The sequence below is a fragment of the Xiphophorus couchianus genome, chromosome 21 (assembly GCF_001444195.1).
Source record: "Xiphophorus couchianus chromosome 21, X_couchianus-1.0, whole genome shotgun sequence".
Lineage (NCBI taxonomy): Eukaryota > Metazoa > Chordata > Actinopteri > Cyprinodontiformes > Poeciliidae > Xiphophorus > Xiphophorus couchianus.
In genome coordinates, this window is record NC_040248.1 from 9,238,804 (window position 1) to 9,265,690 (window position 26,887).

Genomic DNA, 26,887 nt, shown 5'->3' on the forward strand with positions numbered 1-26,887 from the left:
TTCTTTTTTTTTTTATTCACACACACTTTTTGCAGATGCACAACAAAAGAAAAAAAAAACACATTGAAAAAAAGGCAAAAAAGTCCACAATTTGGTATGGATACAGTCTGAAACTCGATCATACTTTTTTTGTCCGTAAAGACCAAAGTTAATAAACACAGTTGTTTTTGCCCAAAGTACAACAAATTGCAGCTTTCATGCAAAAAAGGCCCCATAAACTTTTTTTTTCATTCACAAAGAAAAACAAACAAAAAGGAAACAAAAGGAAGTTATTGCAAGATAAACAAGCAGTGTAAACACCTCAGATATCTATTCTAAAGCAACACTGGTCATTGGATAGATTTTTTTCTCAATATAATCTATATAAATACACATATGAAGTCCTTTCAACAACGATAAGAGATTTGTAATACAGTCACTGACGGAGTTCCCTTCTTTTTATGATATATGGATATGCAATAAAAATGTAAATAGAGAAAGATTTACCAAGAACATCCAACATCCTGCATGTAAAAGTCTACAGAGTGCGCAGAAATGGTTGTCATCATTGTCTTTATGCTACAGAGTTGTTTCTGTGACTCAAAAGGCAGCATTATAGCCTTTGTTTAGCTACAAAAAATTATTTATATTGCTATTTTAAACTATAATAGCTGCACTGATGCATTGGCATATAATGAAGAGAACGCGCACATTTATTTAAAGGCTGTGAGACGACCATAATCATATAAGCAAGGCCTACTTTTGTGTGTTAGTTACAAAAGAAAATAAAATATTTTTTTTGCTCTTTCACTTCCAGTGGCGGTTTTTGAGATATGGCTATCTCCCCAGGGCGGCCTGGTCTGGGTGCGCCATGACACAGAAGGGAGAAAGAACACATCTTAAACTGAGAAAATTATGAAAAGCATAGTATAATTAGTGGTAAAAAAAAAATCTCTACTGATATTTTCTGTAATTCTTATGTATTATCTCTATTTAGAGAAAAATGATTATTTTTAGTGATGCACCAATTTGATTTTTTCTGGCCAATATTCGGCTTGGTATGAGGTGCTAATTCTCATTTTTATGAATTCAGATTTTTTTATGTTAACAAACTAAGACACATCAAAGAGAAAATAAAATGTTTTGCAGCTTCTTTGATAGGTGTAGTTTTAATTCAAACAGCAAATGTTGGAAGTACAAAATTATTGCAATTTATGAATGAAGAATATATCCCTAGCCTTAACTTGATTTTGAACCAAAGACAACTACGTCAGAGTACACACTGCTAGTTGATGTGTTTACAGACACAAAGTAAAAAAAAATAATTAAGTAAACAAATGATGCAATTTTGATGTATGGCCAGTCTATCTGTGCATCCCCAACTCTTTGTGTTGTAAACAAACAACAACAAAAATTTAACTCAATTATAGGTTCAATATGTGTATCTCTAAATGATTCTGCTGAATTATATAATAAAAACATTCTCTGTAAAATAGTTTTTGGGTGTGGGTTTTTTACATGTATTGGGGGGGCAAAAGACAACCTCGCCCAGGGTGCCATTCCTGCAAGAAACGCCACTGGTCACTTCCAACAAACTGCATTACAACAACAACGCTTAGGGAACAAAATTAAATAAATAATTAAAAAATAATAATAATGCAGTGCCCAATTAGCCCTAACAAATTTCGCTGTCCACTTTGCACGCAAAAATCAACCAAGAAAACCAAGCGAGCATGGCATTAGAAAAACCTTGTTAGCATATTTAAATTCACAGTAGCCTGGATGCAGCAGAAAAATATTCTTTGGACTTCAGTTTTTCTTTTTTTTTTTTTTCTTTTTCTTTTTATTAATTTCCCACTTTACTGACAAGTAAAAACGTCAAGTGCCAGTTAGTTAAAATGTAACACGATGACAATCATGGATAGTAGTAATCCTTATACGGCTTATAAAAATGGAGAGTGTAAGCATGTGTAGCCCCGGGAAGGGGGCGGGGACGACAAAAACAATGAAAACGTACCTTTATACATCTTTTATAGACGTGATATTGCAGAAATATCTCTGTTTTTTTTAAAACAATTTATGCTGGTAAAGGCTATACACTGGCCCTTTATTCGATCATATTATTGCATTGTAGGCTTGATTACACCTCCCATATAACGAAAAAATCACTATAATATTCCCATAGGAACCTATAGAGGCCTATGGTTGGGTTAGAAATTCGTGTAGGGAATCTATTCATTTGTTATGGTTTCTTGGAGCCATTGTATACATCCATGGTGAGTGATAGTTAAAGTATCTGCAGTGGTAACATTAAATATTCCTGTAAGTAGAGTTTTAATCTCTATATAAATCTATCATAGGATTACTATAGGTTCTTTTTCGTCAGGAGGTTGCTGTTTACTTCTCTGGGAATCAATCGCTGTCTGATTTCTCGTCTTTCGACGTGACGGTGGCGTGATTGTAGAGTCCCTGCGCCATCAGGTGCAAGGCCAAACTGTTCTTGGTGCCGCTGGCCTTTTTGATCTTGGCCCTTTTGTTCTGGAACCAGATCTTGATCTGGGATTCGTTCAGACCCAGCTCCTGCGCCAGATTCTGCCGCCTCTGCTCCGTCAGGTACCGGTTGGTCTGGAACTCCGACTTTAGTCTCTGCAGCTGCTCTGCTGTGAAGGCCGTCCGTGGTCGCTTGTCCTCTTTGCTGGTCGTTTTCTTCTTTGGTTTGCGAGATCTTGGCCCTGAGTGGGGTGGAGAGATTGGGGAGCGGGAGGTGGAGGGGTTTCAGAAACACACGCAGTTGTTTGTCAGTATATATAGAAGAATAATTGGTCAAATAATTGTCATAATAATTGAGTGCTGATTTTTTTTCTCGCCCATTTGCCATGTTGTACTTTTCTAGTTTTGTCCATAAAAGCTCCAAATAGTCGAGGTATGTATGGTCAGTACGAAATTTAACTATTTCCCAAAATGTGTAGTAGAAAGTTCTATTTCGTACCCAATAAGCTGCAGTGTAGATAATTTTCCATATTATCTTATAGTCTTACCATCAGTAGCTCGATAAAAGTTATTTTAGTACAATCAGGGTTCAAAATCTTGCATATTAACTAAGAATCAACGGGCGCAGAACAAGAGTCAGAATTTAAATATGGAAATAAGGCGTAACACAATGGTTTCAGATCATCACTGACAATTAAACAGCAATTTACTCGAGATTTGAGCGTTTCAGTGGAGATTTATCACCACCACTGATGAACGTACTTCTCTACAAAGATTAATAAACAGATTAGAATAGCTTAAATACAAAACAGTTTGTTTGCGAAGACGAAATGGCAACGTGTGGAAACGAATAAGGATACGAGTTGTGGAAGCAGCGAACTAACCACAAACCAGCCAAAACTGTTTTGGTAAACCAAAACAGCTCCGCCAGGAACATATTTTTTTATGGTTTCGACCAAACTACCTCACTAAAACGTGAATCTTATAATATTCTCCCAATTTGCATTATGGAAATTAACATCAATTGCACCCAAAATCCGTGCGCAAAGCACACTTTATAACAAAAGGTCACTTTTCCCCCCCGAATATTTATTCTAATCGCCCAAAATGCATGTAAACAAACATGCTCATCTGGTGCGTGCTCAGTTCGGTTTGTGTTTCTGTCAAACCAAATAAAAAATAATAATAAAAAAAACCCACCATGAAAACACATCAAAAGTAAAATTATCTGAATAACTTAAACCCATATCTTTCGCTCTGAAAACTTGTAGAAAAAGACAGCAAACAATGGTTCAAAATCTGTCTTAAGCGCCCAAATGCAGTCATGCCTCCCTGTTGCCCCCTCTCCTACAAACGCAGACACACATCAGACACACACTCACACACGCACACACATTGAACATTTACCGACACCGTCTAGTCTTTAGGCTCTCATATTAACAGACTTCTGCAGAAAAAGTAGAAGAATCCGTGTGTTTGTTGCTCAGTGAAGAATTAAGAATAATTTTGCTGCCACTACCTTGTCGCTCTCATTCTTCCTCCCTTACTTTCTGAAAAACTCCTTGGCAGACGGACGTGAACAGAATGTTGGATCTGAGCTGCTCCCATAACACGTTCAGTCACTTTTCACCTGAAAAGACGGCCTGCTAGCTCTTCAGATCCGAAACAGTGCGCCAAAACATAAACGAAACAGACCCATAATCAACTCTATATGTTGAATGAACTGTAGCCCTGCAACTGGTAGTAGTCCCCCACGCCACTCTATAGTATAGCATTACTTAATGCATGAGAACAAGTTGTACTCCACTTTTATATGCACGTCAAAAAAATATTTAAAGACGTTTCTACTTCTCAGTGAGACGATAAATTACAGGGAGTTTATTAGTTAGTTTATAAATATACCAAAAAGTTGACTGCTGCATCTTGAGCATTGCTATAACATTGCTATAACCCCAAATATAACTTTTAGAAAGCACGCCCAGACTCTACAAGTGCATCAATTGGTAGTTTTAAGGCTTTCCCTCGCCTGGAAGAGGCTCAGCGCGCCTGTGTTTACTTGCAAAAAAATAAAAAATAAATACTCCAAGAGTCTCGAATTTTCATTACTATAACGGGAAACAACCTATGCGTAAAGTTTTAAAAATGTGTCACTAATAATATTTTTGTCGAGAGCTAAAAATAAAAATAAAATGTAAAGATTCTGCTCGCCGACACTAATTATGTATCCTCTTTTGTTTTCATTTTCTCAAAAGGCCTGCTCTCCTCGTTCGAGAATTCTAGTTTAGGTTTAATAATAATGAGATAAATTATTTACGTTTGTTGGAACCCGATGGCACGTTTTTGCGTAAATTCTATTTCTGAATGCAGATTGAGGTTCAAATACATTTTTTTTTGTATTTAGAAAAGTATTTTTTTTTTTCGCTTTGTGCGCTACACAGCGATCGCTCTCCCTACTGCAGCTAAAACTCGGTCAAGCCATCCTGGGTCAGTGTTACGGGGTATTTCAGGTTACAGAAAATATACGGGGATGTAGTAAAACAGTCACCAACCTGACGAAGGCCTGTCCGAGTATCTGGTGCAGTAGACCCAGGCTGGCCACAACATGGGCTGCGACATGGATGGGTTGGAACTGGCTTGGGAACTGTCTGAGTCTGAGCTTAGGCACTGGTCTCCGCTCTCCCCGCTCGGTTTCAGGGACTCCTCGGCGGCTTTCGCGGGCTTCTTGGGCCCGGTGACTGTGTGTGGAGTGGAGGTCCCCTCCGCTGGCACAGTGCTGCCCACCGGCTCAGTCTGAGGGGCGGCGGGGCTGCCGCGGCTCTCTCGCGACGCTGGGCTGCTCTCATCGAGGTGAGCGTCCACGTCCTTCTTGCGTCCGAAGTCCGGCCGGAGGATGTTGTCGATGAAAAAATTGGTGACCCGGTGCGGGATCTGCAGGTTCCCGGGCGCCTGTAGCAGGGGGAGGATGGCTCTATTGGATTCATCCGCGGACTCCTGTCGCTCCACCGCATCTCTGTTGCCGTGATCATTTTCTTCCATACTGATTCACTTCCCCCCACTTTATGCTCTTTAACCCCTTTGTCGCTCCCTCCGCAGCAAGAAATTTTGCGAAGAACTTTGAGGGAAATTACCCCAAAAAACTGCACGGGTAGAATAAATCAATAAAACAACTCAGATACCAGTGAGTGCCTTGGACACCACGCAAAGCCTTGCCGTAGTGTCCTTTGAGAAAAGCATAATTTGTCTCATATATTCCCTTAAAATCGGGTTACAAGTGATATCTTAGAGCTAAAGCGCTTGCCATTTGCGCACCATCCAAATTTATACCACCATCCGATTTGTGCGTCCTCGGGAATGCCTACACCTAAACTAAACTAAGGGTAAATAAAGAGGCTCCTAAACTGATGCTCTAATACTCTCACTCTGGAGTTTTGTTCTTATTTTCAATGCGAGCCCCCCGAGTGACGTTCTCCCACCCTCCTCCCAGACACGTGCCTCTGACCAATAGGACGGCAGAAACTGGGCCACATGACGCAGACTACGGAGCAGTCTACAAACGCCCCATCCTCGCCCTAGTAAAAGGGGAAGAGCCCTGAACATGTACGAGGAGGAAAGCCTAATTTGAATCCGGTGCATGCACACAGATACACCCAGTATTTCATGACATGTTGTACTTTATTTTTCTCAGGACTTTGAGAAAATGTGCATTGAGTAGAAAAACAAAAACAACGGTAGGGTTGACATGTTCAGCCATGAGGATCCACTGGGTTTAACAATCTCAATAATACACAAGGAAATGAGATTTTCATTTGTTTAATATGCTCCAGAACATATATGAATAATGTGAAGTTTAATTATGGTGACTTTTGGAGATGAAAAGTAGAAATACTCATTAGCCGATTAACAGTTGAAAATCTGCCTAGATCAAAACTAATTCTGCACCTGACCTATTTAGGAGGGAATGCAACATATCCTGGTGTATCACGTAGAAGTGAGGTGCTGTTTGATGAATTTAGGCCCACTTGTAACGGTTGTGATCAATTTAAGCGGTTTATAGTGTAAATAAAAACGCTTTACATATAGCCTGCTGGTGTGGATTATGCGTAAAAATCAACATTAGGAGATGAAGTAAAACAATATTGGATTTCTAAGCTGTTATATCACTATATTAACATTTACTAGATCATTGAACTTAACGACTTTTCTTTATATGTGTTTGTTCCTGCAAAATAGCGTCACTTCATCTCCTAATATGCAACTAAAAAGCGTGATAATTAAAGCTCGATGGCCAGAAGAGCCAACACTGATGTGCTTTTAGTATTTTAAATGTGATTGCTTTCTCCTGCCGTGACGCCTGCGGTCGCCCCAGAACAGGGTCCATATCCCTTTAAAAGAAATCAGTGATGCAAACAAACTGTTTTGTGCGCGCCGCTCGGGATCCGGAGTCGCGCCAAAGACAAAACTTTGAGTAACTTTGCTGACCACCTCCAAAGCCGAGTTTTCTCTGCTTTTCTCCCCCAATCAGTGAGGACGAACGGTGCTCCTCTGGCGTTTTGGAGCCATCAATAAGGAGGAATCTGCAGAAAGAGCGGCGGTGAGAGTGACTGAGTTAATTCTTTAGTATCAAAAAAACGTGCGTTGTCTTTTCCTCATCTTTTCCTCTTTTATTTTTGTTTGCAAATTTGGGGAACGTGTATATTTTCTAAAATGCTATCTTGCGTCTGACATGTTTTGACCTTACTTTGACGGATGTGATCGTATAGCATTGTTTTATTATTGCTTGAATGTTTTTCTAATATTAGTTGTTTCTACTTGAAATTTTGCCATATGAAACTACTTTCGTCACATTTGGCTAGCTTTGCAGGAAAAATAAAATCGCATTTTATTTTTTCGCCTTTTTGATTGCTGCTTTGTTTATAAAGAGTACAGGTATTGTTTTTTGCTATTGTATTTTTTTTTTTTTAGCTAATTCTGGTCAAATCCCTAACTTATATGTGTCCAGTATTTAGTTTTTTAAATAATATTAGAACAATAGCTTCATTGTGAAGTTAAAAATGCCTATCTTATTTCCGAGCCTAAACATTTGAATTTTGATTACCTGACTAAGACCCACCGCTTCTATGCGTCCAGTCCAAACAGTGGCAAGTTGAGAGTGAAAGGTGTAATTAGACAGGCCACTCTCACGCTGCGATTGTTTCTCACTTGTGAGGGGAAGCGCAGATTAATGTTGAGCGCTAAATAAGCAGCAGACAATGGATCCACAGACAGGCCGCTACCGCCTGGGCTTGGCCTCTAACCTCCCCAGCAAAAAACCAGGGGCGTCTGGAGGAAATGACACCATTGCAGACTCTGAATTAGAATGGGGAGGCCTTTTGTGCATTACAATATATTACATATTATTCAACCAAGCCCCCCTAAAAGTCGTATTATCCCTGAAAAAAAAACAGAAAAACATTCCCAAAATGATTTTTTACTAAAAAGAAATACGAGTCTAGGATAGATAGTAAAGCTCGGGAAATTTTAGAAGATTTTTTTTCCCCGAAAAACTGGTAAAAATCGTCACTTAGATGCAATCATCCTTTGCAATCATATGTTCATTTTTGGCAGGCGAGCGCCCATCGTGGTCACACTACTATCTGCTTTGTAAAAGGAAAACTGAACATTAACTGCTATATCATGTTTTTTGTTAAGTTGCCCGCGTTTAATGGTATGCAGCAAAAATATATATCTATATTTCACCTGTTTATGAAATGATCAGCTTTTTTTTTTTTCTACTCGAGTTGCGAGATTTTTGCAACTCGAGTCAACCTCTTAACCAGCCACTTTTCTGTCTGGTTAAGGGATCGCAAAAGTGCTACTGAAATCCTTATTTTACTTTATCGCCTTTTAAGCTATAAACTGGTAAGTATGTGGTAGCATTTTCTTATTTTGCTGAGGTGTTTTCTTACAGCTGTTTGGGTTTGTTAGGTACTTTGAATTGGGATTTTTGCTGTTTCATGCAAAACCATCCTGCAAATAAATAAATAAATGTACGCCAACTCTGTTTTCATCAGACCGGTTGCCTTTTTGTACTCCAAAAGTGCAATAAGGCTTCTATCGTTTGCATTCCACCTAAATGTGCAATAAATAGTTAAAACATATGCTGTTTGGGCAAAGGTTTTTGTTTAAAACTGGTTTTCTTGTTGTTTTGACTGTTAACGCGTTTAACAAAGAGCCATGCAGCTGTTACTGTTGTGCAGAGACAACCTCGTTTATGGAAACCAGTCATAGGCCTCGATGTCTGCAACGATTTCACATGTTGAACCCAAACATCACGTCCTTGCAGGCCATGCAGCCGCTTAAATTTCTTGATCGCTGCGCATGGAGCAAATATTTAAAATGTTGTTTATTTCTATTTTTTGCAGTAAACATACCATATACTAATCATACACTGAAATGCGTTGCTTGCTTCCATTCCAGAAGTCCAGGTTAACAAATACAACCTCTATTTGCCCAGTTCCTGTATTTTCTTGTACAAAAATAAGAACCATACGCTGGGATTCGTGCGTGCATATATATGTGCACGCATATATATATATGCGTGCACATATATAATGTGCACGTAAATTACCTGTTTTTCATAGAGTATTTTTCTAATTTTATGAAGACTTATGTATCCCTGCATGCAGTCAATGTATATGACAACATCCACATATAGCTCCACTCCCCCTCCCTCTTCCTGATTCGTGCACGCGCGCGCACGCAGACATATCACCCCTCCCTACGCCTATAAATCAATCGCGCGCGTTGTGCGCATGTGCCCTGTCCTTGAGTTCCTATAACCTATTTCATTCCACACACACCCCCACCCCGTCCTCCCCCCGCCTCCCCCGTATCTCTCCTGGTAGGATTGTCGTATACGTCAGTACTATGGAGTACTACAAAAGGTGACGCGCAGGAGGAGGATTTGTGAATGGACGCCGTGATGTGTGCCAGCTCACTGATCAGAGGGCGGTGGGACCTTCTGCAGATGCGGCCCCACCGTCCCCGTCCCCCCATCCACCCATTCCTCCTTCTTCCCGGTCATCATCCTTGCCTCCAGATGAATGGGGGTCCCCTAAGATATCGGCTATGTCACCATCGCAGGGGTCGCACCAAATCCTCCAGCTTCCTGTGTCCTTTCAAAAACCTGAAAGCACGTCTCTTCTATTTGATGATCCTGTATGATTTTTTCCCTCCCTTTTTCACTTTTTTTAAGATCTGGGAGTCGGCTATCCCCTGTTTTTTTCCCTTTCTTTTCTTATCCTGGGTCGCCCAACAGCATGGCAGCCGACATAGAAAATATTAGAAGCGAGCCCTAATTGCAAAGAGTGGAAACAGAAACAAAAAAAGTCAGTCGGTAACTGACTATGATAGATTTTTAAGATGAGATTTGCACCTGTTAAAATGTGAAAATAAGACAAAACAAGGAAAATCTGAAAGGGAAGTTAAACATTGTAAAGCAATCCAGATGTTTAGAGTTCTATTAAGCAATTAATGATTGAATCTTATTGCATGGGTTCTCCAAATTGTCTAAATTACGATGACCCTTTTTTTGACTAAATATTTGCCTTTACACGAATCATTTCCCCTCTTATTTATTCCTCGCACATTGCACTGCAGCTACATGATGTCTATATAATTTGTTTGTATTTTTTTCTTCGTAATTTCACTGTGATTACAGAGAAATCCTCTAGAGTCGCCAAGCTGTGGACTTTGTATCTGTGGAACCTGCTTTTAGCCCTTTATAGGTTTTAATAAGTCTTAATCCGTTTGATCGTTGTGGCGTAGATAAGTCTCATTTGAATTGGGATTGTTCTTTTTTCTTCTTCTTCTTTTACTTCTTCTTCTTCTCTCAACAGAAGCCTCAAACGGGGCTTAGCGCAAACAACTACCACCCTGAGCGCAATTAGGGCCTCAGCTAAATTAGATGAAGGCTAATTGAATGCAGCTGAGTTCCATCAGCGAAGCCCTGAAAGCTGCACGAACGTGGGCAGCAATGCCCGTCTGATGGTCAATAATTGCTTTTTTTAAGTACAGGTGTTTATTTTGTGAGTGATCAAGTTATTGAAGGGTTCCATTCCTCTCCTTCATCGTTTTGGAAAGAAAGCGTGTCACAAACTAAAGTCACAATTTTATATAAACTAGCGCTAGTTTGTACATAAAACTTTGTACATAAAACTATATATATATATATATATAGAGAGAGAGAGAGAGAGAGAGAGAGAGAGAGAGAGAGAGAGAGAGAGAGAGAGAGAGAGCAATAACTAAAATTTGCACGAACCAAATGATACTGAACCAATAGGAATCAAATTGGATTTCATGAATAATATACACCTAAATATAAAGTACAAATATGTAAGTAAATAAAGTCTGTACATAAATAAAGATTGCTTGCAGTGAATGATTGCATAAGTAAATAAAATAAATAAATTGTCCCGCATTTAGTCCCCAAAAATAATGATTTGTCGTATTAAAAAAAAAAAAAAATCAAATGTACACTAAACTCTCCCGTCTTTTAACCCACATGCATCCTTCTAAACAACAAAGAAGTATTTCATGAATGTTTTGATGTTAAAGTAAGTTAATAATGACATTCTAGTTTGTTTTCATATACATGGACGCACTTTTTTTATTTCCTCCATTAGTATAATGCATATTCATATTCAAAGAGCAGCTATTTGTCTGCGATGCTTAACTAGTGCCAGACCCCTGGCTTGTCCCGTTGAACTACAGGTCTGCAGTTCTCACAGTGCGGAGGTTTTACTCTTGACACCAAGGAATGCTCTGTCCGCAGTGGCTATTTCTGTAAGTTTCCAGGCTTTACATTCCCATTCTTCCAGAACAAACAAGCTGCCATGCGATTGTTCCAGAGTTAGCTGGAGAGGAACAAAAAGAGTTAACTTGCCGACAATTATTTAAAAGAAGAAAAAAAAAGAGTTTGAAGAAAAGAGCGTGCAATGTCAAAAATCATACAGCGCACAGCAGCACCTGTGCGCTGTAGTTTGCTTTCATCCCTGAAAAGTTGTGGATCTTCCACTCTCTTGTGCGGGCTAAATCTGGGATGTTTTGGATTTTTGACATGCCAGGGAGGGAGGAACAAGTGGGAGATGGACAGGTGGAAAGCACTTGCTGCAGAGTAAACACAGATTTCTTGCTCTGAGAGTTTAACCAGCCTCTACACAAGGAATAATGCAATAACAGGAAATTCGCGTAAAGTTGAGAGAGCCTTTTCGACTTTCTCCTGATGGATGACGCATGCAAAACACAGTCGACGTTTGTCGCGCAGCTTGATGATTCCTTTTCTAAAATCGTTCAAACATGAGCCTACTAAAGAAAGGCTCAAGACATATACACAAAAACGAGGCCCCGTAAGTGAGTTTTAAAAGTGTACCTGATTTGGAAAACATTTATGTAAACTTTAAAAAGCATTGTTTTATCTAGATTTTTTTTTAAAGGTGAGAAAACAATTTAACCTATGTCCTTGCGCTCGGCTCCCAGCTTTAATTATAGATAAAGGAGGTCAGCCAGGAGCGGTTACCCGACCCCTCTCCCTGTGTGGCACCGCGCCCTTTGCAGTCAAACTCGCCAAAATAGTGCCGGACTCCCCTGAAAGTGCCATGTGCGCCCAAGTTCCTTTCTCCCCACCCTCCTACGCTACCGCACCTGAGTTGTTTTTACCCCCCACATCGCGGATATGTTGTGAATTTGTCACTTATCGGGAGCACGGGCTCGTCAGCACCGCAGCACTAACTTTCAGCCATGCCAACTCTGAACGTTTCTCAGCTGAGAGGCGCAAAGCATGTCTGCCCACACACACAGAGACTAATCAGTACATGGCAAACACTGACCTTTGTGGGTGAAGCTGCAAGCTTTAACTAGGTCATTAAGTGTCCATTGATTTAGATTATTCAAAATGACAGCACATAGACTTATTGTGCAAGCCTTACAAATATTTAGAATGAGTGCAGTTGCAGTTTTCACTTATAACTAATGCTAAATATGTATTTTACTGGGACTCATTTTGGGATAACCAACATAAGATACTAATGCAAGGAACGGAAATGACACAGAAAATATTTAAATAGAAACTAACAAAATCTACAGTGTGGTGTGAATTTATATCCAACCCCTATATTCTCGTTCCCCACAAATAAAATCCAGAGCAACAGCTTGTCCTAAAAATCCACTTTATCAAACGGAGTCCGCCTGTCATTGAGTTCATGTCAGTGTACCTACCGCTGGTCCCTTATGACCTCCGAGGTTCATTAGAGAACAGGCAGGTACTCGGATCCAAAACTTTTTTTTGTCAATGTACGAAACATTATTCCTAGTCTAAAACATCCAGAGCACTGTCAGCATGACTAAACACAGTAGTGGCAGCATTATGGTGTGGGGATGCTTTTCTTTTGCAGCCAGTCCAAAATACTGGAAGAAATCCTGCCAGAGGCTGCAAAAGACTGCAGAGTAAACATGTAGCTAGATCAAAGCATGTTCAAGAGTTTGACTGGAATGGTCCAGTCAAAGTCCTGACAAAAATTTGATTTCAAATGTGTAAGACCCAGATATTGTTGTTATCAATTGCTTCTCTGTCTAGTTTGACTGAGCTTGAGCTATTTGGGCAACAATTCCAGTGTCTAAAAGATATCCTAAAAATAACAGCAGTTGTAGTTACAGAAAGGGCAGTTTTTCAAGGTGTTGGGAACTTAACATAAATGTATGTATGTCACACTTTTCAAGTTATTTGAAAACCCCCAAAAAATAAAATAAAAAAACATAAAAAATCATGCATCATTTTAATTTCTTTTTGCAATTGTCCTCTATTTTGTGTTGGTCTAGCACGTTAAATTCCAATAAAAAACAACTTGTCTCTCTTTTGTTTGCTTTCTTATTTCCTCTGAAGTAAATTTTGAGCTTGTCGACCTGTGTTCTACTTTTAGCCTTTCTGTTGTTGAGTTCCTAAAATTGGTTGACTTCAAGACAGATAGTGGAATGGACCTTGATTTATTCTATTAATTTTCAATGTCATTGGACTGGCTGACATCACAGAGTCCGATCTGTGCTGTGAGATGCTCTAGGTGTGTTTACTTTACACTGGCAAGAATTTGCTTGGATGACATGCATAATGTGGCATCACCAAAGGTTTACGCTGTCATTTTTATTATTGTCCTGCAGAAGGAAGAGGAGGAAAGCAACATGGATGTGGCTGAGCTCACTGACTGAACTGATAAATCCTCCACTCCACCATGATGATAACGATGTTGGCTGTTTATCCTGTTAAAGTTGATGCTGGATCAGGTTTTTTATTTACTTTTGGGTAATTTACCATGGAGCAAAGCAAGAAAAGTGGGAATAATGGCTTCTAAAATGCTTTAATGGAAAAGAGGTGTGAACGGGTCATTTACCCTGCAGACAGGGGTACACAGAGAAACCAAAGAGCAGCCTGAGACTGCCATTTGAATGGGATCTGAGACGCAATTTGATCTAAAATGGACTCCAGTCATTCACCCTCCTCCCTCTCTCCCATGGCATCAACTGTAATTCATTATTCCTGGCCGGCACAGGCAATGAGCGAGGGCAAAGGACAGGAGTGGACTCTGCTCTGGTGTAATGAAGACTCAGTAGACCTAAACGGCCCCCTTCCTCCCTTTCCTCCCCTCTCTCCCTCCATCACTTATACATACACGCAATCTTTCATTATCTATCAGGGGGAGCAGCACATTAATGCTGCCGAAGACCTTTTGGTGGAGAAATAAGAGTGTGCAAGGATTTTCTCCACTCTCAATCTATTTCATTGACCTTTTCCATCATGCATGTAACTCAGCTTGCTTGCTGCAACACCAGATAAATATTCCAACAATAATATTCTTGCTGCCACTTAATAATGCATCTTTTTCAAATGCAAAAATGTATGTTCGTCAGACTTTAAAGAAATTATATATAGATCTTTCGAGTTATCAATATGCTTTCTTCACTCAGACATGCAATTTTAACACTTTAGAGCTTATTTTCTCAGATTACAGAAGAGCACTCATTTTATGATTTATGAAGACTAAGAACACTTGCATTATCAAAAAAAATGTTAAAGAACTGCTGGTTTGACAAAGCTTTTTAAGACATTTCAGTTCCCTGTCCCTCCACTAGGGGTCCACAGATGTCTTGTCCACACTGGCTGAGAGGATAAACACTGTCATCTGGTGGTAACAGGAAAGACAATTTCTTCAATTTGGAGGCAAAACTTCCTTATAATATGTAGTTTGGGCTTTATTGCAAAAACATTTTTAGAAGGATTTTGAGAAGTTCTCAAAAGCAGGGTGGGTTAAAAGAAAAAATGTAAAGTGGAAGGTTTTCAAGAAAAGTTCCCAAATATGACCAAAGCTGATTTAAAGCATTCATTAAATTAACTTACTTTTTAAAACTTACTAGTAGTGACTTAGAATGCACTCTTAATAATGTGTGAGTTGTAAGAGTTGTGAGTTGTTTTTCACATGTTTTATATATATTTATATAAATCATGTTTTATATAAATATGAAAGTATGCCTATGGAGTTTAGTACACATGTTCTGGAGCCTTAGTTTTCATTAAGAACCTTTTAAATATCCCTGTGTATTTGCTTTAAATTACTTGTGTCACTTTGACTTTCTTTATTTTAAACAGTTTTATATATTTTTTAGTCATGAAACACTGGAAGTTTCATGTGGGAAAGCTGCTAAGTAATATTTAGAGATTTAATTAATAACATTGGAATAATTGGCTTAATCAAAGCTACTTAGTCAAAATGAAAAATATATATGCTGTGTATTCATTATTAATATAATTGTATTTGGAATTATCATTGTCCTGCCAAAACACCCAGCTGTGTCCAAGGTTCAACCATCAGACCCAAAGCCTCATTGTCAGAGGAAATGATATTGGTAGGGTGTTCAATAACAACCCAGGACCCTGAAAGCCTCGGGTCTGTCAGCAGCTAGAAAATGATGGGATCACAATAATGGGAGTTTAACATTACCACTGACTGAGAAGGAGCAAGCCAAAGAATCAGCAACTGTTGCAATCTAAACACCTCTAAAGTCAACTAAGAGCAGCTGTCCACTTGAATAAGTCAAATAGTTTCTGGAGAAGCTTATGTTTTTAATTGAATGACATAATGATTGGACTATTTTATCCACCAAGATAAAATATTTTCAGGTGTCAAGCTCGGTGGTGGTAGGGTTATTCTGAGGTTCTTTTCTGTGGCCACAAGAGGGGATTGTGAATCATAATCCCTAATAATACATTAAAACTGGATTTGGATAGCATGAAATCAAGAGGTCAAATGTCCAGCAAGAATTTCAGCTGTTTAGTTTTGCAATAACCTATTATAGAACATTCAACTAAATATCAGCAGGGGTGCAATATTATATTTAAACCTGTGTATGTAGCACAATAAATTGATAGTTTTCTTTTACAACCATTGAAGTTGTATGTTGCGTTCCTCCAAATATAGAGGAGTTCAAACCAATCATTCAAAACCCAAAAGCAATGTCCAATTCATGTAAACTTTCGTCTTTTTTTTTCTTCTTTTTATTTTTACATATTTGTACGTTTTTGTTCATTTATGCGTTGTATGGTGGATGTTTCTATCTTGTTGTTGCTGCTTTATTGCAACTCCTTCCCCTCCAATCAATAAAGATTGATCTCACCTCAGCTGGGGCCATCTGGATGAGAGAGACTGTTCGACCTAACTGACTCCATTCCGTATTTGTTTCAAAAGGATAGCTTTCTTAAGACATAAAAGTGAAGTGTGAAATAAAACAGTCAAGGGCAGGTCTACTTTCAGAGCTTTCCTGTTTTTTAAAGACACCAGAATGCAGCTCGGGTTGGTGTTTGTCTGCCAGGACAGAGCTAGAGAGTAGCAAACTGATAGATCAGATCGGGGCCCAGCCTGGCCCGTCTCAGTGCCCTGGAGGAAGCATCGAGCTTATGAGTGAGAGGGGGTAGGGTGGTGGTGTTGTTGGCAGAGAGAAGGTGCCTTAATGGAGTCTTTCAGTTTGCTGTGGCTGTAAATGAAAGGAGGCTGAAAGTCAGCCAATTACCATTCCTTAGAGGAGAGAGAGAGGGCGTGTGGCGCTAGATCATTGCCTCTGTGTGTGTGTGTGTATATATATATATATGTATATATGTATATATATATATATACAGACTTACATACATAGCTACATAGATAAATAGGTTTATTCAGACTAGCCTCCAGACATTGGCTGCTCTCCCAGAAATTTCCCCCCAGTGCAAAAGGTTAACTGTCAGTCCCCTACTAGGTATAAATAGAAGGCTGCCCTGCAGAAAGGCATGTTCTGGGATGGGGCAGACAGAGGCAGGAAGAGCAGGAGGGGCAGTCTCTTATGATCCCAGTGACACACAAGTGGAGGGCAGCGGTTTCAGGGCTATTTGGCTCATTGGTGATGGTCCCACAAAGAACAGGAAGGAGAAGGAAGATGCAGCCAAAAACATCATGGTGGCTTTGGGGACTGACAGAGCGCAGGGACAAAAGAGCGTCCTCATCCATTGAGCTTCGCCATGGCAGCAGAGACAGTCACCAGTTCCACAGACAGCTTAATTCTGATATTGTCTGAGACTTAAATAAATTCAAGGGGCTATAGTTTCGACTTGGGGTTGTTTGGGTTAGTTGTGTTTTCACCAACAATGGAAGAGGTGTTTTTTTGTCATTTAACTTTTGTTTCAGAAACTGTTCAAAATCAGTGAGTTGCAAACTGTAACTATTTTGTATACCTTTCCATTAACGGGATTCAATAAAAGCTTCCCTGTGTAATATTTGTGGTGTAAATGGTTCCATTGTTCCGAAGTACAAGATGTGTTTTTCATATCTTGTGAGATTGAAACTAAAAACTTTGACATACAAGCAAAAACTTTAGCATAGTTGCTCTATAAAGGGAAGGATGCAATTTGATTGTTTCTATGAAAAACAGAATAGTGTAAAGAGCCTGAAGGCGAACCTACACCCCAACCTGAAGTCCTTTGCCGTTTTCCTTCATGTAGCTGCAACCATCTTTCTTTTATCAACTCTGACCAAGTTCCCTTTCATGATGTTGCCACCACCATGTTGCATTGAAATTTTCTACCAAACATGTATGCAAAGAAAAACGGTCAGGTTTGGTCTCACCTGCCTAAATCTCCTTCCTCCACTTTCTGTGCCCATATAGCCTGTGCAAACTACAGACATGGTTTTCTTCTAGCCAAAGGTTCATAACAGGTTTGTGAAGTGCATGACTTAATAGTTATGCTGTTGGAAGATGTATCAATCTGAGCTGTGAATCTATGTTGCTTCTGTAGAGTTACTTCAAGCCCATAAAGTATGAACTACCTTTTGTTATGTAGTGAAGTTGAGGTGAATTTTTAAGCCTTTCTGGCACTGAAGGTGGTGATTAATTTGGAAAGATAAATAGATTATTTTACTACAATACAAATTAATATTTTACTTAATTTTAAAGAATCAACATATTTTTTAGTATTTTTTAAAATACATGCATTCAGATCACTATTTAAAAAAAAATCTGATGTAAAATTCAATTAGTAGGTCGTCATAAATAAAGAGCAAAATGTTGTAATTTGTGGAACCAGAATTAAAAGACGGTATCTGCATCATACAAGAAATCATTCGAGCATGTTAATTGTACAAAAATATGTCTTTTGCAATCCTTGTTCATGTGTGATTTATACTTTTATCATGTTTGTAATAAATAAATAAAAATCATGATTTTTCACTTATGTTATCAGACTTTTTTCTTAAATCATTGGGTGAAAACTGCATTTTCTATTTTGATTATTTTCAGTATTAAACATTGTTTAAATATAAAAAAATAATTCTCCCATCCCTTCATGATTCTAGCAACAACACAGATATTGTCAGTTTTTTTTTATTTTTCACTTGAACTCAATGTAGCATAAACCATACATTGCTCAAATTTAAGACAGAATTAAAACACATCAAAACAAGGTGATATGCTGCATCAGAAGAAAAAAAAAATACAATAAATAAAGCTTCCTCTCTTGTTTAGCATACCTGAATAAATGCAGACTCCACTTGGAGCGGTCTGCCACTGAACACACTTCAAAAAAATATATATCAGGTATCCTTAGATAATGCTACACAATGAAATTTAATCAATGGTTTGACACAACATAGAATTTATTTTATCTTGTCTCTGGTGAAAGTCATTGGTGTTGACTCCAAAGGCATAAAATCTGACAAAAAACAAAACGATGTTATTGCTTTTTTTTGTTTTTCTCCAAGCAACTCACACTGCATGTACATAGATTATTTCTAAGCCTTTGTCAGGAATAATAAATAAGAATGATCGGCTCATGTGTGGTGTGATTGCACTTAATCCTCTTGACCCCTAAACACTAAACATACAGTCAGTCTAGTGTGGCAATACCTGTGTGATTACATCGGCAGAATGCTTTTACACATACAAGCACTAATGACAATATCTCTACACAAAGGAGGAAACTAAACCCTTATAGTGACAAAAGCACTAAATTCTATAAAACACAGGCAATCACAGATTGCAAATCTTAAGTAACAATGTCTCGCCCACACATTTGATCGGTGGATGTTCCCAAACTGTTGAAATGAGTTTTTAAGATGTGACTGGGAAAATGAGCGTGATCACATGATTCCACGAGACATTTAGCTCCTAAAGGTTACATACTTATGGGACATTCTCCTTTCCTTTCAACTACAATCCTTTTTTGTTTTTTGTTTCCCAGATCTAAAACAGTAGAAAATTGTCTGTAAAAAAATAGATATTGTACTGACAACCAATTGTAAGTCAATATTGTACTTTTTTTTTTACAAGCAAAACATAAAATCAAAGAGGCTGTCAAGTTTGCATGAGGTGCCCCAAATGTCTTACAGTGTACCTCTTAAAACACAAATGCATGTGCTTATACTCACTTAGTATAGAGTATTCTAACAATGGCACGTTTTACATACCACCCTTTTGCTTTTCATTCCAACTAACCACATCTACATAAACCAACACAGTGGGAAACCATTTGCTTTCTTCTGAAATCCTGAAAACAAATGCAAAGCTTATCTTCATTTTTACTGGAACTAACCAAGCAACAAGCCTTTTTTGCCATTTGCAGAAAAGCTAAGCAAATTTTTTTGCTCCCCATGTTCAAAGCGCAATTTCCAAATAAGAAAGTCTTAGAAAAGTCCAGCTGCAGATCTGCAACCCTGTGAGGTCTGATGCAAGAAATAAGCAATCCTGCAACTATTTACTCATATCGCATCTAATCTGCAAGGCCTCGTATAAAAACTTTGCTCCAACTTTGATGAGGTGAGGGAACTAGAGCTTATAAATTGCATTTACAATTAGGAGGCTCTTGAAAATTTAAAGCAAGTCTAAATTAACTGTACATTAAAAATCACCTTTGAGAAATTATGCATTTTTTACATACACAATCTCAAGTAGTTCAGCTAAAGTTACATTTGAATGAAAGCAAATAATTTCCCAAATTGTTCCTCAAGAACTGAAGAGTCTAAATCTGTATTCCACATGCATCTGCTAGTTTAGTGAAAACTTTCCAAAAATAAATACTTTAATTTGGTTTGATGGGGAACATGCAATACCGCTGATTACATTTCTATGAAAGAGTGAAAACAGGTGTGTCCCCACTCAGACTAAGTTTCCCTTTTATGACCATATTACAGTCAGGTAAAAAAAAACAACAAGAAAATCTCAAGACATCTTTGCAAAATTATCAAGTCTTTTCTGTTAAGACCGTAATACATCCACGCTCAAACACTCGCGCACACAGGAGTCCACTTCATGAAACAAAATCATTGTGCGTCCATTTGTCACATGAGACAAAGAAAAGCAAAATCAAAACAAGGCTAAGTCCATCCTCCAGTGTGGTGCGAAGGATGCCTTAATGCTAATGCAGGATATCAGGAATGGCAATTCATTTGGCTGCAAGAAGATTCGAAGGGCATGGCACGTTAGCGGATGGGGCAGAATTGACCTGTGCTTTGTTATTAGATCAAAGGATGGAGTCGAAAACAAGGAGACAGTTTTTCTCAGGTTATCCTTCTCATTCTTCCTTTCCTGTTAATCCATTTCTGCTTAAAATGTTCTTCACTTAAGGTCTTCCTCTTAAGGTCTGTGCAGATCACAGTTCAGTCCATGTGGGGTTTCTCAACGCCACCCTGAGGAAAGACAAAGGCGAAAGGAATCAGCTGGTTTAAAAACCAAACTCAAATACACGAGTAGAGACATTGAAATGTATCGAAGTCTATGACTAATGTCAACTTTCAGTCATAGGCTATTGTTGTGCGTTTGGCTTGCAAAATTATATATATATTTTTAAAATTCAAGCTAATATCAAGTTTTCCATTAAAATATACAGGGCTAAAGTATGAAGTCATATTTTAGGACTTTATAGTCTGGATATGTATTAACAGAAAAATAGGTCTGACTCCCCAGAAGGTTCTTAATGTCATTAAAAGATCAAAACCAAAATTTCTAAAAAAATAAATGGGTTTTTATATTCATTAATATAAAGTTGACATACTTTTAATTTGGATTTGATTGACAACCAGTGAATAAATGCACTACTAACTATTAACTCTAAAACTATAGTGAAAAAAGCAGTCCTTAATAGATTGCATGTGGGACAATTCTGCTAAAACAATGTTCCACCATAACAAGCTTACATATAAATCTCGATAAAGATGCTCTGAAAACAACAACAAAAAAATGGTGGTGCAAAAAACAACTTAATTCTCCCCCTGATCCTTAGCCGAAGTACCAGAAGAAGGAAAAAAAAAAATGCAGCGAACAAAACTCCCAAGCTCAGACTTGTGCCAGCATTCCACAGGCCTCACCGTAAACAAAAACAACAAGCAGCGAATGACCCTCTGGTCAGCCGAGTCCTGACTAGCTCTCATTGCCTCGCAGCGACTGTGAAAAACAAGAGCTCTTAATCTGCTTTCACGCTCTCGCTGAGTCAAACTGAGGGAGTGACGGGACTCTTACTTTACAGACAGAATGAGGTGAGGCTTCCAGGCACAAGCTTAATGAAGACATCAAAGCTGACTTGATGGGATTATTATGACAGAAAAGCAAGGGGACTTGGAGGGGAGCATGCAATGCTCTTTGCAAAAATTTAAACCATTTCACAATCTTATCTGCGAGCTCTTTGGCTCTGTTATATAATTGCTAAAAAAGCATATGTGGCGAATAGGAGCCCTTTAAAAGTCTTTATTTGTATTAATGAATGGCATGGAAGCTGATGGAGATAAATGCAGTGGAGCTATTCTGAGCAAATACAGTAGAATAAAAGATATCTCAGAATTTCAACTTAGTAGTCAACATCAAGTCAATTATGTGACATATTCCACTAAAACATCTGGAGCGAAAAACTAGTTTGATAACCAAATAGCCTCTGATTGGTCAATTGGAATGATACAGATTATCAATAGCAGAAACAAAGGGTTTTCATACTGTTATCAAAGGCAGATTTATTGATCTAAGAACAACCAACATTCTTAAACTGTGTGATGTAAATGTTACGTTAGGCATCAGTTTGCAAGTTTAACCTTTTGTATAGAATAAAAACCCAGAAGAAAAGGCAGCAAATGTTACCATGGCCAGTTGCCGTCCGATGTTACCCACAGTGACACCGCCTGAGAAGAATATGCAGGGGAGCCAGGAGCGCACATACAGGAAGTCTGGAGATGTGTACCTGAAAAAGAGGACATGAATAAAGCGGATTATTAGATAACTGTTAAGGTTTTTAGAATAACTAATTTATAACTGAGCAGTTCTGGATTTGAAATGCATTTAAATTGCAGTAAAACGGTTCATAGAACTACAATGCCTCCTACAGTTTAAGTTTCAGAAAATGTTGTTGGTGGAGGATTTTAGTTAATGATTGAAACCCCTGAGGCTAAATGTTGTTATATATGCACTTTTACAAATTTACAGAGGGGCTGGAAAATACTTAAGTGAGAAGTTTGATTTGAATGACGTAGACACATAGTTTTAGGTCAGTTTCACTAGCAGATTTCTTTTGAAGATGTGCAGGAAAGGCATGGATGTCAGGTGATAAGTTCCTTTATGGCTTTATTGCTCCTCTTCATTATGGGATTTATAGTCTTGTCACGCCATGGTGTATGTGGGTGTATATTATATATTGAGAAGGTTAATAAGAGAACATGTAGTTTAAAAAGTCCTGCAATTATAGCTTAAGCATGTGCAACTATATATACAATTTTACTGTCAGCTTAAATCCCCCAAGAGATAGGTTTCCTGTCTTTGGACCAACACGTACAACACTGTGAGCGAAAACTGTTTGACTCACTGATAAACTCCGTTGTAGACCAGCAGCTGTGTGATGACGGTAGCCAGGAAGGCGGTGGTGATGCCCAAGCCAAAGCCACTTCTGGAGCGGTCAAACGTCCACCACAGGCCCAAAGATAAGGCGGCCAGGGTCAGGGAGAGCTGCACATTGTTGGCGAAATCTAGTTTCTGGGTTAGAGTAAGTTAAGGGCAAAGTCAAACAGATTGACATCAGAACGGGAGGATGTGTAGGACTGTGATCTCAAGCAAATATTTGTCTGACCGATTGTGACTGAGTTCCATCAATAACAAATGTAAAAGTCGGTCATTGTGTCCAAACCGTGTCCTGTGGAGGAATTTACAACTCTGAGAAGAACTTGGTTTAGGAATCAGCCCTTTGAGAAAGGATACAACACTTGCGTGGTTGATTCCGACAAACACTGCGATACATCTCATTACACTGGCCCACTCTCTCTTGAACTTGTGAGGCTCCCCCAAATGGCTGTCGAGGCAGGGATAGAGAAGGCCGATAACAGCTGCAACAAAAAAAGAGGAACAAACAGGCCTGAATTATACAAGACAAGCAGAAAATTGTGTGACCCGCAGTGAACCAATCCTGACAAAGCTGTGAATGATTATCTGCTGAACATGAGTTTTTATACTTGGTGACTCATTTGCACTCATGCAGGGTACTGTGAAAGTATTCAAATCCTTTAACTTTTATATTATTATATTACAGCCTGTAATGTATTTTATTAAGATTTTATTACAAAGATCCAATACAAATTAGAGGATAATTGTGAAGTGGAAGGGATACAAGACCTAGTTTTACAAAATATCTGAAATATCTGGACTTCAATACCTTCCTTAATTTGTGAGATCCCTTTACGATACATTGAAATTTGTAGCTAAAATGTGCCAAAAATATCAAGTTTGAACTTCACAGTTTTTGTGGTTAAAAACTGATTAAAATTCATTTCAGAATAAATATTAACCCTTCCTTACCTTATATTTAAAACATTGATCTTAAGCTAAAAAAATAATCAACAAAATACATACACACCATTTTAAGTATAGTAAAAAGACACAAATTATTAAATGACAGAATTGAGAAAAGAATAAAATACACAAGGAAGAAAGTGAGGAAAGAAAAAAAAAGGACAAAATGAAAGCAGGAAGCAAGTACAACTTTTAAACAACACTATCGGAACTCACACGAAGTAAACAACACGTGAAATAAACACAATACTTGATAATACCCTTTTACAGCATGGAAGACTTAACATTTATTAAAATAGAAATGTGTAGCTAAAATATGTTAAGGAAAATTTGTTTAATTTAATCCTGCTTGTTATTTTAAATTACATAACCCCATGTATAACTGCTTAAATGGCTTTTATTTAATTCAATGCATTACACAGCAGCTGCCTTTCCCTCTAATTTTGTGAAAGGAAATACAAAAATCGCTTTCAATGAACTATAAAGTTAAATAAAAGACAAAAAAAAAAATCAACATCATTTTTTGTTTCATTTCCCTTTCTGCCTCGCAGCACATGGGGGGAGGAGCCAAACACGGATCTGTCCGGGGTTTTCAGGGAGGCTCTTCAACTCACCCGTTATGACATCAACCAATGAGCGCACACCTCAGGTAGTGTGTAGCCAATCAGAAGGTAGGCATCTCTATTACGTGTCTATACTCAGGTTTTTTGATAACAAGCTGGCTGACATACCAAATTTAGACTGTAGCTTGTGAATTATAATCTTATGTACCTGCAAGGAAATGAACAACAGAAGGAAGCGCCCTACTTGCTCAATACATTATTAGTTTTTCTACATGAATAAAGGCTAATGTGTCATTTTGTCCCTAAGTTAGCAACCACTAACATACGGTAGGAAAGTGTTTTATAAAGTGAATGGTCACTCACCAGCTCCCGTCCCGCAGCATGGCGGGATCCACCAGGCAGATGACAACAGAGTTGTCATCACCTCTTCGGGAAACAGAGTGACATTTCTCTGTATCTGCAGCAAGTTGAGCACCAGCGCCAGAAATGCCCCCACTGTGAAGAGGACCAGACCCCTTCGGATGAGGTTGGCGGTGCGGACGTCGTGCAGGGAGCCGTAGGCGCTGCCAAGCATCGCGGTGATGATGGACATCATCTCTTCAGCTTTGGAAGCGAACCAGTTCGCTCCGGACGAATGCTTGGTTTCAGCCTTCGGTGAACAAGAGCAGCTCCAGCAGTGGTCCTCTAGTCTGGGCATTTGGCACTTTTGCTCTATTTGTCATAAATAGACAGATATGTTTTATTAGGGTGATGCTGGGAAAAAAAAAGGTGTGAAGTGAGACGAGTCAGGATTCTGGCCCCCTTACCTTGCTCTCTAGACGGTTTCAGAGTCTGATTCAAACAGAAACCTCCACGCCTGCTCATGCAGCCAGGATTCCTCCCGCTTTGTTTTCCTGCTCCCTACAACAGTCACACGAATGACGTTGTTTTGTTCATATCTACTTCGGTAAACACACCGTGTTGCTTCATTCAGCGAGTAAAGAAGGCTGATCGTACCAACAAGAACAGCAGCTTCCTCTGCAGAAAACAATCTCAGCTGTGTCGGGTGAGAGTCGGCAGCCAATCGGAGCGCGGCGGCTGATATGACGTGACGCTTCTGCCCCGCCCCTTCGTCCGGTTCAGACAGATGCACAGAGATTACGTGGTTCTGGGACAGAAGTGAAAGTAGAAACTGAGCAATACTTCAAAACCTTGACTTCCAAAGAGAGATATTTCCAAGGCATTCATCAAAAACTTCGCTGTGTTTCACAATCAGACGATAACCAGCAGGGTTCATTTTTACCTATTTAGTCGCAGTTTAATGACAAAAATATATTGGTTCCAATTTAGTCATTTTGTGTCATATTTTTTCTCCCCTATGGGGTTTAATTCACTGTCACTGCCCATTTTAAGAAAACAATTCCACATCCCAAAATCCAGATCATGTCTAAAAGTGCACCCAGCACTTTGCTGGTTGTGGGCCCATGTGGAAGTGGCACTGTGTTGCCTTATAAGGGCTGGGCTTCAGTGCCCCAGGAACCAGGACACTTATTTTGAACCACCTCCAGAGTGGTTCCCTAATTTCTTTACTCCAGATGAAGTACACCAGCTATCACAGTCTTTCTTCATCAAGAACGAAATCTTGAATTAGGGTCTGGAGTCCTCAACAGAATTACTAGGTTAATAGAGCTTACCCAAACCACTCCAACCCTTTTGTGGTAACATGGATACACACATTTCCCTAAATACTCCCTGAAGGTTCTCTGAAGGATAGGTTCAACATCATAGTGTGACCTTCTGAAGTATCAGGTGATCCATTCTTTTTGCAAAGAACCTTCAGGGAAATGTTTCAAGAATGTATCCCAAAAGTTACTGCAATTTTCTCAATGCAACATCAAAGTATTTTAAATGATAATGTAGCTGAAAAAAATAGATACAAGAAAATATGTTTACCAATCAGCTAATGATCCCGTTGGGATGGAGAAGATGAAGAAATCCTTAGTTCTTACTTTAAACACAAACTTGCCAGGTTAGCGCTCATGTCATTCACAGGTACTCTTATATATAGGCGGGCACTGGTTAATGGGGTTAGTGGCACAGCTTGTTTTCTTCTCTGTTTTCCACATGGTGCAGGAGTTGTTGAACTTTGGGTCAGTCTGCAGGAGGTGTGGCTTAGGGGTGTGTGGAGTTCTATCACGTCTGTCTATGATTTTGTTATTGGCATGAGGGTCAATGACCGCCATCTCGATCGACAACAACACAGATACGTGTTTTAATGTACCTACCCTCCTCCAGAGGCAGCAGAACAGCAAACACACACTCTCTGCTAAAATCAACCAGACGACACGTACATGCACAGATATTTCTTTGCCTGTAGATGTGTGTATTATATGTAACACTGATATTAATATGCTAAAAAAAAACATATTTAGATAAATACAATCCTCACTTCTTTGATGATGTCCTGTCAATTGACTATCCAGGTGGATGTCAAATTAATGATTAAAAAATAA

At 38.9% G+C, this 26,887-nt stretch overlaps 2 protein-coding genes across 2 annotated transcripts; both read right to left on the reverse strand.

Moving 5' to 3' along the window:
* Nucleotides 1-772: 772 nt before the first annotated feature.
* en2a (engrailed homeobox 2a) lies at nt 773-7,358 on the reverse strand. The gene is made up of 2 exons (XM_028005047.1): nt 5,019-7,358; nt 773-2,711 (listed from the first exon to the last, which is right to left on the reverse strand). The coding sequence occupies exons 1-2, from the start codon at nt 5,503-5,505 to the stop codon at nt 2,392-2,394; spliced, it is 807 nt and encodes a 268-aa protein (XP_027860848.1). The 5' UTR covers nt 5,506-7,358; the 3' UTR covers nt 773-2,391.
* Nucleotides 7,359-18,383: 11,025 nt separating this feature from the next.
* On the reverse strand, nt 18,384-26,473 carry insig1 (insulin induced gene 1). The gene is made up of 8 exons (XM_028005045.1): nt 26,328-26,473; nt 25,392-25,542; nt 25,202-25,295; nt 24,759-25,106; nt 23,245-23,369; nt 22,856-23,022; nt 22,138-22,237; nt 18,384-20,699 (listed from the first exon to the last, which is right to left on the reverse strand). Exons 3-8 carry the CDS (start codon nt 25,257-25,259, stop codon nt 20,670-20,672), a joined length of 828 nt encoding a protein of 275 aa, XP_027860846.1. The 5' UTR covers nt 25,260-25,295; nt 25,392-25,542; nt 26,328-26,473; the 3' UTR covers nt 18,384-20,669.
* Between the last annotated feature and the right edge of the window lie 414 nt (nt 26,474-26,887).